This window comes from Leptopilina boulardi, unplaced genomic scaffold (genome assembly GCF_019393585.1).
Source record: "Leptopilina boulardi isolate dan_hultmark-lab unplaced genomic scaffold, ZJU_Lbou_2.1 LbouV2_318, whole genome shotgun sequence".
Lineage (NCBI taxonomy): Eukaryota > Metazoa > Arthropoda > Insecta > Hymenoptera > Figitidae > Leptopilina > Leptopilina boulardi.
The window spans coordinates 235,004-250,416 of record NW_026137883.1 but is presented as its reverse complement, the minus strand read 5'-3'; the positions used below and the strand labels follow the sequence as shown (position 1 = coordinate 250,416).

The 15,413-nt window shown below is 21.5% G+C and overlaps 2 protein-coding genes across 2 annotated transcripts; one reads left to right on the top strand and one right to left on the bottom strand.

Annotated features, from left to right (window-relative positions):
• Positions 1–1,917: 1,917 nt before the first annotated feature.
• Positions 1,918–6,387, bottom strand: LOC127284145 (major facilitator superfamily domain-containing protein 9-like). The gene is made up of 4 exons (XM_051309444.1): positions 5,932–6,387; positions 5,612–5,743; positions 3,032–3,371; positions 1,918–2,949 (listed from the first exon to the last, which is right to left on the bottom strand). The coding sequence occupies exons 1-4, from the start codon at positions 5,971–5,973 to the stop codon at positions 2,219–2,221; spliced, it is 1,245 nt and encodes a 414-aa protein (XP_051165401.1). The 5' UTR covers positions 5,974–6,387; the 3' UTR covers positions 1,918–2,218.
• Positions 6,388–11,270: 4,883 nt separating this feature from the next.
• LOC127284154 (natterin-3-like) lies at positions 11,271–14,854 on the top strand. Its single transcript, XM_051309460.1, has 5 exons — positions 11,271–11,404; positions 11,857–11,913; positions 12,048–12,190; positions 13,523–13,666; positions 14,573–14,854. The coding sequence occupies exons 1-5, from the start codon at positions 11,398–11,400 to the stop codon at positions 14,657–14,659; spliced, it is 438 nt and encodes a 145-aa protein (XP_051165417.1). The 5' UTR covers positions 11,271–11,397; the 3' UTR covers positions 14,660–14,854.
• The last annotated feature ends 559 nt before the right edge of the window (positions 14,855–15,413 follow it).

The following is a 15,413-nucleotide window of genomic DNA, read 5'->3' as shown; positions in this document are numbered from 1 at the left end:
TAAATATATATTTATATTAATAATACATTTTTTAATGAACAAAATGTTTTTAAATAATTAATGTAGATAAGATATGTGGATTATTTAATTAAATTGTTGATACGTAAGATTATTTTAGTTATAATATATTGTTTTATAATTTTTTTAGATATTATTTTATTTTTTTCTTTCAATTATTTATTTTATTTCTTTATTTTTTACTACTTCTTCATTTTTTTATATTATTTCTTCATTTTTTATTATTTTTTTTTATTTTAACTTTTTTCATAATTTATTATTTTATCCTTACATTCTTTTATTACAATTTCTTTAATTGTTTACTAAAATTAACATTTTTTACTGTAATTATTTATACAATCTTTTAATTTTCGGTATTATTTTAGTTTTACTTATTTTTTTTTTTAAATTATTAAATAAAAAATAAATTATTTAGACATTTCATTATTATATTATTATTATTATATTATTATTATTATTATTATCATTATATTTAATAATTAGTAAACTATTTAAAACTATTTGTCCGGTTATTTTCGTTTATTTTTACCTCTCTACAATAATTTTCATTTTATGCTATGGTGTTTTTTTTTTTTATTAGAAAAGTGGATTGTTACAGTTTACAGAAATTTTTTGCTTTTTACAAATTAAAAAAAAAAATGTTCAAAATGATTGAATTTTGTATTGATTTTTGTAAGAAATTTTGAAAATTGTTTTTCAATTTTTAATTTGGCGCGCTTAATATTTATAGTTATAAAAAATCTCACCAGACGTCTCTGCGTGTATTTGCGCAAGCGCAGAAAATTTGCCATAACCTAAAAAGAAGTAAAAAAAAAGAAAAAAAAAAACAACACGAAAAATTCTCTATAAAAATATTGAGGTGGAAATTGTGATAAAATACAGATATAAAAATTAAAAACAAATAAAATTAAGATACTTACGGGATAAACACAAAAAAGTATTACATAATTGACTAAAAAGTATTTTTTCCAACAAACTTGGTAAATAATTTATATATCATATAATCAATTTAATAATCATAATTTATTTTATTTACAAAAAAATAAGTATACTTATAATTATTTTGATATTTTAAAAAATATTATTATTTCAATCAATTTTTGGATATTAATCTCTAAATATATATATATATATAAAAAAATTATTTTTTCAATGACAATTTTGTTCAGATTAATTTTACGAATAATTTTATCTGAAATTGACAATTTTTTAAAGCTATTTGTTTTTTCTATAAATTCAAATCGCTAAGATGTTGTTTTGCAAATTCAAATGAACGAAAAATTTGTTCATTACTTTAAGTTCAAAATATTGGTTTTTTGTATAAATAAATTAATAATTTAATAAATGCATTTATTTATTTATTTTTGTTAATTTTTGTAAGTTTGAATTTTATTTGAAAATATTAATTTACATATTAAAAAATGAATTATTTACTTAACAAATGTTGAATTTCTTTTTTATTTCTTATTAGAATAAAAAATTTATTTGAACGTTCAAAACTTTATAGAGACAATTGAATAATTTTATTATATAATTGAATATTTATATAAAAAAAAAAAAAAAAAATTGAAAACAAAAATTTCAGATTTTCATTCATATTAAAAATGGGAAAGTGGCCTCTGGAAGTTTTTAAAATGTTCTGCTATATGGCTTTTCCCGTTGGTTGTTTTCATTATTTCAATTCACCTGAAAACTTTAGGGAGCTTATATTAAGAGAACGAAGAGAAATATTAGCGGGAGAAACACCAGAGGTAAAACAACAATTTAAAGATTTTCTCGAAGAATATAATAGAAAGAGAAGAATAAAAGAAGTTGAAGCTATGGAAGAAAGTGAAAAGAAATTTCGTGAAATTAATGTACAAAAAATTTCACAAACATTGTCACAATAATAATAATAATAATAATAAAAGTAAATTTACTTTGGCATTTTTTTTATTATTGTGAATTTAAAATCGAAATTTTTCTTTAACAAAAACGTTGTACATATAGAAAATATATATTAATTAGAAAGTGTATAAACTTTTGGATATTTTACGTTGTAAAAAAAAAAGTTAATAAAATAAATATTTATTAAAATATATGAGGTACGATTTGTGTTTAAAACAATTTTTAATATTTTAGATGTTAAACAAAATTTTTTCGATATTCTTTAACATTGATAAAAGTTCTTCTTTTTTTTCAATAACAATAATACTACTAATCAGTCATTTTTCATTATCACAGCTTTCGTTCTATTGGCATTAATCGAGACAAAAATCGCAAGAATGGAAATAATTAATCCTAAAATAATTCCACTACCTAAACCATAAATATCTTCAACTATCCCAACGATTAATGGAGTTAACATTCGGGCAATATTTGTGATACTAGTTCCCATTCCCGTTAAACTTCCACGTTCAGATTCGGGACATCTTTCAAATAAAATTTCAGCTTCTCGTACTCTTAAAATAACATTTGCAAATGCAAGTAACATACCAAAAAAGACGAAAATTTCCACTCTCTCAGTAAACGCAACAACTAAATAACATAGACTAACAAAAATATGAATCATAATATTGTGCTTTTCTAAATTTAATTTATTTTTAAATAATAATTTATTACTATAGCGAATAGATAGACCGCTTAATGCTGCAAAAAATCCCTGCAATGATAAACTATAACCAATTAATTTCGCTGAAACTTGAAATCTTTCACGTACTTTTATTGAATAATTATTAACATAACAATCTTTAGCCACTGATGTTAGAAATTTAATTAAAAATAAATCCAAATATTCATTCCAATTTATATTTCCAAGTCTTCTAATTGCATCAATTAAATTATTTGGAATAATTTTTATTAAATTTGTCAATTCAATTTTATTCACATATTTTTTATCCTCTTTCTTCATTTTATCCCTTGGAGAATCTTCTAAATAGAAGTAAACAATTGCTGAAAAATTAATTTTTAAATTTATAAAAATTGATTATTTTTTTTTTCTTTTGGGAATTTAAAAAATTTTCTAAAAACAAACCAATATTGAGCATGAAGATAAAAGAAGTAAATGAACAAATGTAAAAGAATCCATTTTTAAATTCAGCAAAATGTCCACCAATTGCTGGTCCTAAAGTGAAACTAATTCCTGCTATTGCATTTATTCGTCCAAATATTATTGTTTGTTCTTTCGATGAAATATGATCAGCAATTATTGTTCTTGTTAATGATTGAATATGTTTAAAAATACCTAAAGTAATTCGTAAAAATAACATGAAAAATAAAGAATTCGTTAGTCCCATTAAAAAATAAGAGACACATGTAATTATAAGGCAAAAAATTAAAATATTTTGCCGTCCCAATCGATCGCTCAAGCTTCCCTATAATAAAATGGAAAATTTTTTATTATTATTGTAATTATAATTATTATTAAATATCACAATTTTTGTCATTAAAAAAATTGATGTTTTAGCGTACCGTCAACCGGGGCTATTATACTTAAAAAAAAAAAAAACGCTACCTTTTTTTACTCAGTGCTTCACCAAAATTGAGAATTTAAATTAAAAAAATTTTAATTTTTTTTTAATTCTTAGTTTAGTTATATAAAATCTTTTCTGCAGATAGTTTAAATTACGAGGGAAAAAAATAGAAAATCTAAAAAAAATTTTGTATGAATTGTTTAACAAATTTGAAAATTGAACATGATCTTCCAAATAGAAAAAGAATTGACGATTTATTTTCATTTCTTCAAATGTTATTAATTATTAAAATAATTATTATTAATTATTAAAATAATTATTATTAATTATTAATTATTTTGATTTTGATAAGCATTCTAATGGTGTTTTTAAAATTATTCTAATTTTATTTGTTCGTAAAAAAAATATCATTTTTTATATTAACTTTTATTAGTTAATTAATTAATATCTCGAAAACAAAAAATAATGCCATCTCAAAAATTTAACTATCGATTTATTATGACTTAAACAATATTCATGATTTTTTTCGCGCTTCTAAATGAGGGAGAACATGTTTAAAAGTTATAAACAAATTTTATTTTTTAAACAAATTGTTTAAAAATTAATATTTTTTTTTTTAAATAATTTTTTTCTAAAAGTTTAAGGTCTTCTGCGTAAAAAACATTTACAACATTTTTCTCTATTTTTAGTAGGAAAAAATTTATAAGTAAATTAAAAAAATATTGCTCAAATTTGTTATTGTAAATATCTCGAAAAATATTAAAAATTTCAAATTAAAAAAAATTTCAAAAAAAGGTAAAATTTTTTTTAAATTAAAATTTTTTAGCTTTTTTATTATACAATGCAGATCTACTTCATATCTTCTTTATTTCAATTATTTAACAAATTTTTAACTAAAATTCTTCAGTAAATTAATTATTAATTATTTTTAATAATTTTAATGAAATTCTTCACAAATTCAATTATCTTAAACTATATTTTTCAATTAAAATTTTTATGAAATTTAATAATTGTTTATAATTTCAAAAAAAATAAGCAAATAAAATTATCAAAAATTTTTTAATTTAAAATCACTTGAAATTTAATTATTTTCAAAAATTTCAATTATTATTTTTCATGATTATTATAATATTCTTTGAAAATTCAATTATCTGAAAGTATTTTTCAATTAAAAATTTTTGGAATTCAATTTTTTTTATGTGATTTCTAATAAATTCTTCATCAACAGAAATTACTAAAAATTTCTCTTATTATAATTATTGTCTGAAATTTAACACAATCTTTTGAAATTCAATTATTTTCAAAAATTTCAATTTAAAAGTTTCTAAAATTTTCTATCTAAAATTTTTTGAATTTTAATAATTTCAATTATAACTCCTCTGAAGTCCAATTATTTTTAATGATTTTTTTAATATTCTTCGAAAATTCATCTATACAAAACCATTTTTCGTTTAAAAAGTTTTCAAATTATTATATTTTTCTCTGTAACTTCTAAAAAAATTTTTAGTAACAAAAATATCAAAAATTTTAATTTAACAATTACTTGGAAGTTTAATTAATTTCATAAATCTAAATTGTAAATCTTTGAAAATTCAATTACATATTTTTAAAAAATGTTATCTATCAGCTTTTCTTAAATTTTCTATTTTTGTTATAAATTTTTTTTTAAGTTTTAATTATTTTTCTTTTCTACTTATTTTAGTTATAAAAAAACGACTTTTTTTAGTCGATCCGAGGCCTGCAATCTTTTTAAATTATTTTAGAAGAAAAAATTACTGTAAAACATATAAATATTAATGAAAGTCACTTTTTTGAGGTTATGTTTTACCCTGTGAAAACAATTATAATTTACATATATTTCTGTTTTTTTTTACACAAAAGGATGTCAAAAATGTATGGAAAAGATGCACTATACATTTGTTTAAATTCTATAAAAAAAATTTCCGAAAAATAATTAATTAATAATAACATTTAGCGCCCTCTGTAATAAAATTATCAAGCAATATTTACACCAAGTGGCAATTTTATTAATTAAAAACTAGCGCCGAGAATAATAGCCCCTGAGTGAATAGAATCGTTCCGATTGATGATAGTAATATTATTTTTTTTCTAAGTATTTATAAATTGTAAAATAAACTTACAATAATTGGTCCACTTAAAAGTTGACATCCTGCATAAACGGAACTGAGAACTCCAATAAAAAAGTGACTAGCTCCTAAACTTTTTAAATGTCCCGAAAGAAGTGGAATAAAAATACTGATTCCAAAAAAATCCTGAATTAAAGAATTTATTTTGTTTTGAAATTTTTGTTTTCTTATCACATTACATTATTATTATTAACGAACTAATACTAATTAACATAATAATTTTTTTTTACAAAATATATTTTATTTATATAATATAAAAATATTTTTATTATTAAAATGCAGTGAAATTATATATATATATAAAATATATTTACCAGAAATGTAATAATGTAAGTCCACGCCACGTGAAACGTCATATTTTAAACGAAAATATAAATTCTGGAACCTTTTTATCTGTTGCAGTAACGCGATTCACCAGATTCTGGACATTATACCTACTATCTTTCTAATTGCATTTTGTACATAATAATAATTACATCACAATATACGTAGCATATGTAGTTATAGTTTTAAACGTCACATTATAGACAAAAAAAATAGGTTGTAGAGTGTAAATTTTCAAAGTCATGCTCATAAATAAAATGCAAAATTCATTTACATTCATATATTTATTCTAATCTCTTCAAATTGCAATCTACAGTCTTTAGAAATTTTACTTAATTTACTAAAACTATAAATCAAATTTATTTAAAAGGTTTTTACAAATACAGAATCGTGGACACATCAACTATTAAGTATTTATTGAAAAAAAGGTATTAAAGAATTTATGATTTTGAGGTTATGATTCTAACATATATAAACACATTTTTTTACTTTTATTTTTCTTTGAGTAAATATCGAATGATAAGATAAAAAATATATAAAATGATATTTACTTTATAATTGACATTCTTAAAGTCATGTATAGTGGAAGAAAAGTAAACAAAAGTATTCATATTTTTTTTTTAAATAAAAGAACTAGTTTCGAGAATTATTGTAGATGGCGAGCTGTTTAAATTCTCAACAATATGAAATGTAACTTTTTTCAAAATAAGAAAATACAATAAGTGTATATTAATATAAATTGTTTATAAACAATAATTGGTAATTGTAAGTGGTAATTGTTTATAAAAATTTAACCTTTTTATTCTTTACATCACTGACAACTGGGAATTCAGAATGCAACCCGACTTACTTGCATGATGTTTCAATTATACAGTAGTGTACAACAGGTTGCATAATTTAAAATGATAATTTGGATAAATAAAAAAATTTTAAATGACAAAATACAGTAAAAAAAAGATTGTTACAACAAGTTTAATAAAAAGACAATATAAATATTTAATAATTAAGTAAATTGAAAGAAAATTAAAAACTTGTTTATTTTAATTATTTATAAATTTTTTTTTTAAATATTAATTTTTATTTTATTATATTTATCATTTCATAAACATTGATAAAAAATTTTTGAATTTTTTTTTTAACTTAGGCTTCATTTTTACCTGTTGAAAAAGTGTACAAAATTTTAGAGATTTATTCGAGTAATCGAAAAAACAAAATATTGTCAAAAAAGAGACGAAAACAAGACGAAAGGCTTTAGACTTTATTTTCACCCTCTAAACATTCAATTTATTATTATTATTATTTTTAATTAATTAAAAAAATTCATAACTTTCATATTTTAGTCTCTATTGAAAAATGTTAGAGGAAAAAAGTGTTTGATTTTGGGAGTATTTTATGGGAAAAATATATAAAAAATTTTTTGTTCAAAATTGAAAATTTTGAATTTTTTTGAGACTCAAAAAATTCCTAACTATAACCAAAATATCACGAGTTGAAATTAAAAAACATTAAAATTTTTTGATTTCTAAAAATGCAGTTTTTTCTTATTATTTTGAAAAGGAAAAAAAATAGAAAGATGTAGAATTTTATTCTTTACAAGGAACAATATAATTAAAATTGTAAATTAAAAAACTTTTGAAAATCGACCTACTGCACAACACTTATACTCGGCAGATCAGAATCCACGCGTATCACCTTATAGCATCCAGTCCCTCAATTATTTTTTCAATTTTGAAAGATAGGGGTAAGCGGTACATCAGTTGAGGGGCTGATAGTAAAAATGGTTTAAAATAACATTGGGAGCAAAAGTGGGATAAGTGACTTGGGAGCAAAAACGGGTTAAAATGATTCGTGTAATTTATTGATAAATTCATTATATTATCGATTAAAAAATATTAATTATAATAAAATAAGCATTTTTTCCTATTGTTAATATTTTTTAATCGATAATATAATGAATTTATCAATAAATTACACGAATCATTTTAACCCGTTTTTGCTCCCAAGTCACTTATCCCACTTTTGCTCCCAATGTTATTTTAAACCATTTTTACTATCAGCCCCTCAGTTGTTGCCCCCCTCACAGTGATTGCCACCATTACATTACAAACAGAAATAATAACGAAATTTACATATAATATTTTGTTTTATTTATTTATATAAATTCCACAGAATATTCTGCTAATAGTGTAAAAAGATTTTTATTCTTCGACTCACTATTATGAAAATAATAGCGCTTTTCGAGAACAGTGTCCTTAGATCTTTGAAATTTTGTCAATTTAGTTGTAAATTTGCAAGGTTAGTGGTGATACTTTCTTTGACTTTTTAACGAAAAAATTATACATATCATTATTATTTTTTAATTATATGCATGAAAATAAGTTTAATAATAAGTAAAAAAATTTGTTTTAACGTAATTTGACTCAATTTACCGAAAATTATAGAGAACAACTACTATCTTGCAATTAATAACAAATAACAGTCATTGGGCAATGTTTAATTTTTGGTTATTATGTCATTTTTCAGTGATTAACCGTTTATTTTCAAGACTTTTTTGAGATAAGTATTTTTAATTTTTGGACGTTTTTTCATATTTGGTGAATTAATTTTTTAAAATAAAGATGTAATTAGAGCCGCAGCATGTATTAGAATGATTTGTAATATTTTATTAATATTTTTCTAATATGAAGTATGATTTTAGGCTATCGAAAAAATGCCGAAGGTAAAAAAAGGTGTTTCGTATATGCTTCTTTAAGCAATGAAAAACTTGAAAATCATGTAATCATTATATCAAATCAAAATAGCCAAAAATAATTTTTATTTTTACAATTGAGTCAGATTCGACAATTTTCCCAATTTTTTAGGTTAATAGTATTATTTACACTTAAAAGTCATATTTAATGAATCTTATTATTGTTAATAAAAGAAAATTATTTTAAAAATTACTTCTTCTTTATTAATTTCAAATTATATTCATATTCTTTAATAAATTATGCAAAATTTATAATTTACATTACTATTTTATGTCTAGTGGGCAATCATTGTAAAATTGATGGTCAATCACTGTAAAAATAATGACAATCACTATTTTTTCTGTCATGTGAAGATTTTTTTATTTTTTTTTTAAATTTATACTAATATTAAATAAACAATTCATTATTATTTTCAGATTAATGGAATATTTTAATTCCTTTACAAATAGTTTCATTTCTCATTTCGATAATTAAACATTTGTAATTTGTATAAATATATCCCCTTTTTGCTTATACTGGCAATCACTGTACCGTTTACCCCTGTAGGTAAAAGTTTGACTACTTAATAATTTACAGTCTGTGATTTTGTAAATTCGAAAAAAAAGATGTTTTACAAATTTTGATTTATTTTAATTATTTATTGGGGTTAGTCCACTGACTTTCGTCTAATAGTGGTTGCGACCAAATTTTAAAAAAATCTAGTTTTAATATATGTGAAACTCGATGATTCCCTGAGTTCATTAACCATAATATTATGGTAAAAAATTTATTCCCTTTAAAAATATTAAATATCAAAAGTAGTAGGTTCACAATGTGATTTTGTAAGCTTCAATTTTTCAATTTTTTTAAAAACGCTATTATTAAAAAACTATTAAAAATTAGATGTTGGAACTCACCAAAAACATAAATCACTTTATTCTGCACAGAGGAACGAAAGAATTATTGCAAAAATTTATTATTTTTGGATGATATACGATTTTAAGGCCATCCGAGAAAAATCTCTAACCTAAAAGTGTTTTCCCGCGCGAGATATTACTCGTAAATAACTTGAAATATCTTGTTCGGATTTGTCGGATTAATTAGATGAGGGCGAGCTGATTAAGAATCATCTCCATTTTTACAAGTAATTTTGTTGAAAAGTATTGAAAATCGTGGTTATAAAAGTTGGATTTTTGACAGAAGTGGGGACAGACATTGAATCTATGTGTCAGTGGCCCAGAAGGTGGCGCCAATTCTAGCTAGTGGCCGCTGCTGAACTAACTTACCCCAAATTACTCCACTTTAAATCTTTAATAAAATTATTTCCTCACAATATTATTGCAAAAATGGAGAAGAGTGATGAACTCAGTGACCCTTCCTCTATTATTCCTCCAAATGCCAACTCGAAATACTTTATCCTTTAAAGATGAGAAGAAATTTACGAAACCCCTTTTTGCCAATGTTTAAACATTTTTTTCAATAATTATTTATCAAGATTATGCAAAATTCCGAGAAGAGCCCCTGGCAGGGTACCTTCCTCTATTATTTTCAAAAAATTACAATCTAAAATATTCTATTTTTTTCAAATGAGAAGAAATCTACAAAACCATTATTTTCTCCCGGATGCCCTTAAATAAAATTTTGTTCGATTTTGGTGGAAAAATACATTTTTTTCATAAAATTGTCATTTTTTCTTGAAAAACTTTGATAAAAAGTTAATCTTCAACTCTAATCGTGATCGCTTTTTTCCCCTGTATTTTTCCCGTAAAAATACATTTGTATACTTAAATATGAACTGTCTGGGTTGAATATTGTGTGCGCTAGGGAGAAAAAATCAATTTTTTTTCGAAATTTTTGATTTTTCCTTGACAACGCTATGTAAATTGATTTGAATCAAGTTCGCTATATTTTTCCTGTAATTTTCACGTTAAAATACGTAAGTGTGCCAAATTTGAGCTCTTTATGTCAAAGGATGTGGCTGCAAGGGGGGGGGGGGTTACATAGTCATTTTTAGGCATTTTTCGTAAAAATTCATGGTTTTTCCTTGACAACGCTATGATAATCAATTCCTATCAGGTTCGCTATATTTTTCCTGTAATCTACACGCGAAAATACATATGTGTACCAAATTTCAGCTTTCCAGATAAATTCGTGTGGCCGTTGGGGGGGGGGGGTACACGATTTCAAAAAAACTGATATTAATAGGGTTCCAAACCGAGTACGGAACCCTAAAAAAGAAAATTTTTTTTCTTAAAAGTTAAAAGTTTCGTGGAATTGCCCATATACGTATATTATTAAAAAATTAAAAATTGATTGTTTACTTTAAATTAAAACAAAAAATATTTATCGTAATTCAGAAATGTCCTATATATGGAAAAAAAAATGATTGAGACATAGATTTTTTATTATATTGATTCTCATCTAGTTAAATACTGACTCATCCATAATTTGGTATTTCCTATGCGCTCTTATTTATTTTGGAGTTTGAAAAATAATATAAATTTTAGGAAATGATTCCACGTATGTATTTTTTTTTTTTTCATTATCAAATTGATCTACACGTCACACCTGCGTTGAATAATACTTTAAATAGTACATTGAGATAAGATAATACTTCGTTAAGCGAGTTTAAATATCAGACAGTGAAGACAGTCATTGGTTTAGTTCAACAAGTATCATTTATACATATAACATTAATTTTTACATAGTTAAGAAGAGTGAATAAAAATGCCGGGTAAGCATATGATTTCAATTTTAATTATTATTTTTTTTAAAATATCTATTTTAAAAGTAAAATTAATTTTTTTTGAATAGCAACGAATATTTCGTATTTGAAAAAATTGTTCGTCCAATATTTTATTTTTTATTATTATTTATATAAATATAAAAATTTTAAACAATATACAACCGGGGGATAATTTTTTATTTGTCTTTAAAGGCAAATAAAATGGTATTTAAATAAAATAAAAAATATTGACGCCTATAATAATTTTCAATTTGTTTTAAATAAATTATTTTATTTAGCACAAATATAAATTTTATTTAGTGTAAATAAAATTTATATTTAAATCAAATAAAAATTTAATTTAGGTATAAGCAAATTATTTGTTTAAAATATATATATTTATATTTTTATTTAAAACAAAAATAAAATAAGTAAAAAAAATAATAAAATTAAATTTATAGCTTACAAATGGTTGAGTCGATCGGCGGGAACTCCAGTTCCCCACACAGCAGTTGAAGGTAACAATATTTAAAAAATTTTTATTAATATTTCTTAGTAAAAAAAAAAAAATAATATTTTTGTTTTTCTCATCGAAAAAAAAAAATTTTGCTCTTTATATACGAAAAAATTAATTAAAAATAAACTTATTCAGGAGGACGAGATATAGATGGTAGCACTATTTATGTAGGCAGAGCATTTCACGAGGGAGACATGATTCCAGCAAAAGTAATTCCAGATCAAAACGTTGCATATGTTGCTTGGGGTGGCCAGGAACATCCAAAAAGTAGTTATGAGGTGAGAAAAAAATGTTAATAAATGAAAATCCATAATAATAATAAAAAATATAATATTTAATTCATATCTAATTAATTAATATTGTTATAATTATTAAATTAAGATTTATTTTCTCCATTGTGTACTTTTAAAAAGTTTTACAATTTTAATTCTCGCAGTTTTAAAAAATAAAACTAATAGTGAATTAAAAGATATATAATTAAAAAATAATTAGTAATTAATAATAAAATAAGTAATGATTAATTTTAAAAAAATTAATTATTTTAATTAATAATAATAATAAAATATAATTATTGTAATTTATCGATGTTACTCTAAGGTTAATCGTTAATTAATTTTTAAATTGAAAATTAATTTGAATTAATTACTAATATATTAATTAAAAATTATTGATACGTATTAATTAATGAATTTCATCAAGTTCGTTCAGTTTTTCATTTATATAATAATATATCTTTTAATTATTCTTATAGAAGTTACCTCAGCTCTTAAAACTCTTATCAAATTTTTTTATCAAAAAAAAAAAAAAAAAAAAAAAGAATCTAATCTGAAAACTTTAATCCATCTGATTCAGACCTTGAAACGTTTATCGATGAATTAACGCAAAAACAGGTTAATAATCAATCCATTCCTATCTGAAATACGTTATTATAATAATACTAATTATTATTATTATTATTATTATATATTATTATATTTATAATATTGAGTAAGAATTTCTGAAATGTGCCACCTAAACCTGAAAAAATTTATTTTTTGTTGAAATGTTATTTTTCTTATAGTATTTTCTATGCACAATCACCCCCTAAAACGATTTTGCAAAAAAAAATTTGTTTGTTGTTGTTATTAACAATTTAATATTTTTTATTTTATTATATAAATAAAATAATTTTCATTTAAAACTTTAAATAATATATATAATAAAAATTATTAAAATTAATTATTATTAATTTAAAAAAATTAATCCTTCAGAATATAAAGAAATAAAATGAAACATTTAATCCACTTTAAAACAATGATGAAGGTTATTTACTAAGAAAATTTAATAAACATAAATTTCCAATAAGTTTAACCAAGTTTTTCTTTTTCTTTCTCTCTTTTTTTTTTAAATGCAAACATTGTTATTTATTATGTAACAATAATTATCGTAGCATTGACAAGAACAAAGTGATCTATATTTTTTCAATCAATATTTCTCGTTTTGTGGTTAGTTTTATAATACTTAATTATATTATTTTTATTCTTTTCTTATAATAACTTATTAGTTTGCGTCCTTATAATTATTTTATCGTCATTTTCATGAAATATTTTCTATTTATTTATTTATTATAGGTTTTGTGTCAAGGCGAATTTGCATGGGAATTTTGTAGCAATGGACAAATTCCCTCAGATGCTGTTGTTGGAGGACAAACAAGAGAAGGTGAACCCTTGTATATTGGACGTGTGATTCACAAAGGATCACAAACAATTGGAAAAGTAATTTATTTCATTCTTTAAATATTTTATATTTCAATTTTTCATTTGTTTTTAATTTTTTTTTTAACTTTCGTTATCATAAATTTGTAAATATTAATTTATAAATTATAAGAAAATTTTATAAAAATTTATGAAAACGAAAGTAAAAAAAAAAAATAAAAGAACAATTTTTTATAAACAAATTTTATAAATAAATAACTTAATTTCATAAACAAATTAATTTTTTGTTTTAAACTTCGGGCCCAATTTTTTTTTATTTTTACATACCTGGAAATACGTAGTAAGAATATTTTGCAAAAAAGTTTTAGAGTGTGGCCTGGTAATCCTTTTTGTTTAAATAATTTCTTTCTCAAAAAAATTTTTCTTTTTTCTTTTACAAAATAAAAAGTTTTTTTGACCACTAGGATTTTTCACTTTTCTCATTAAGAAAAAGTAAACCAAAATGCATTTTATTTAAAAAAATAACAAAAAATAAATAAAAAAATTTTTAACAAATTATTTAAATAAAAAGGATCATTAGGCCCACTCTAAAACTTTTTGCAAAATATTCTTAGTATTTTCAAGTATGTAAAAATTATGAAAAAAAGAAAAATAAATCGAGCCCATATTTTTTAAAATTTTATTTAATTTACTTCTTTTGCTTGTAATAATTATTTATTTAACTATTATATAATTGGTCGAATTAATTAAATAAATATTTTAATTTATTCTTTATAAGTTTAAGGAAGTGTGTTTATAATATTTTTTTTAACTTATACTATTATTTATAAATTTTCATAGTATTCTATTTTGTTTATTTACATTTAATTTACTTCCTTTGATAAATAATTATTTAAATTGATTCAATTTAATTGTTTAATTTGTTTATAATTTAATTAAATTAACTTTTTAATTTATTCTTTTTAGGTTCAGGGAAGTCATGGTGTGTTGTACATTCCATTCGATGGAGAAGAATTGTCCTTCAACGATTATGAAGTCCTTGTTTTGCACTAAATCCAGATTATTTAGCGAAACAAATTATTTAAGAACATGACTTATTTTTTTATATAAATGCATAATAAAATTTTTTTTTATTTACATCACATAATGTATCAAATTTTTTTTTGAAATCATCTTTTTGATTTCATAAAATAAGTTTTTCTTTGTTCGTATTATTGAAAAAAAAATAAAATTGAAAATTCAATTAAATTTTGAATTCTTGATTATTTTTTTCAGTTTTAAAATGACCTCTTTATTTTTACTAAAAAAAAATTTTTTCATTTTATTAACATGGTTGCATATTATTGTTTTAACATTATTACTTGCAAAATGATAATTATATATATATAACTACATATAATTGAATTTCGTATTTTTCAATATCGAATTTTCTAATTTTCATATTATTCAGGTCATTTCCTCATTTTCTTTTTAACAAAAAAAGTAAACGTTTATTATGAAACAAAAGTTACGAAATTTTCATTCTGACAAAAAGAAAAAAGAATGAATTTTTATAAATTATACATTAAAAATCAAATTATGCATTCTTTGATAAAAGATGTGATCGTATATTATTTATCTTGCAGTTTAACAAAGATTTTAATGTATAAATTAACACAAATTTAAATAAATTTAATTAGAATATGACATTGTTGAAATATGTTTTAGTGAGAAAAATAATTAATTTTTTCAACGAAATCTCTGATCGATTAAATCTAATTCTATAAAGCTGACATCGGTGAAGTTCACAACGTTTATGATCAACAAT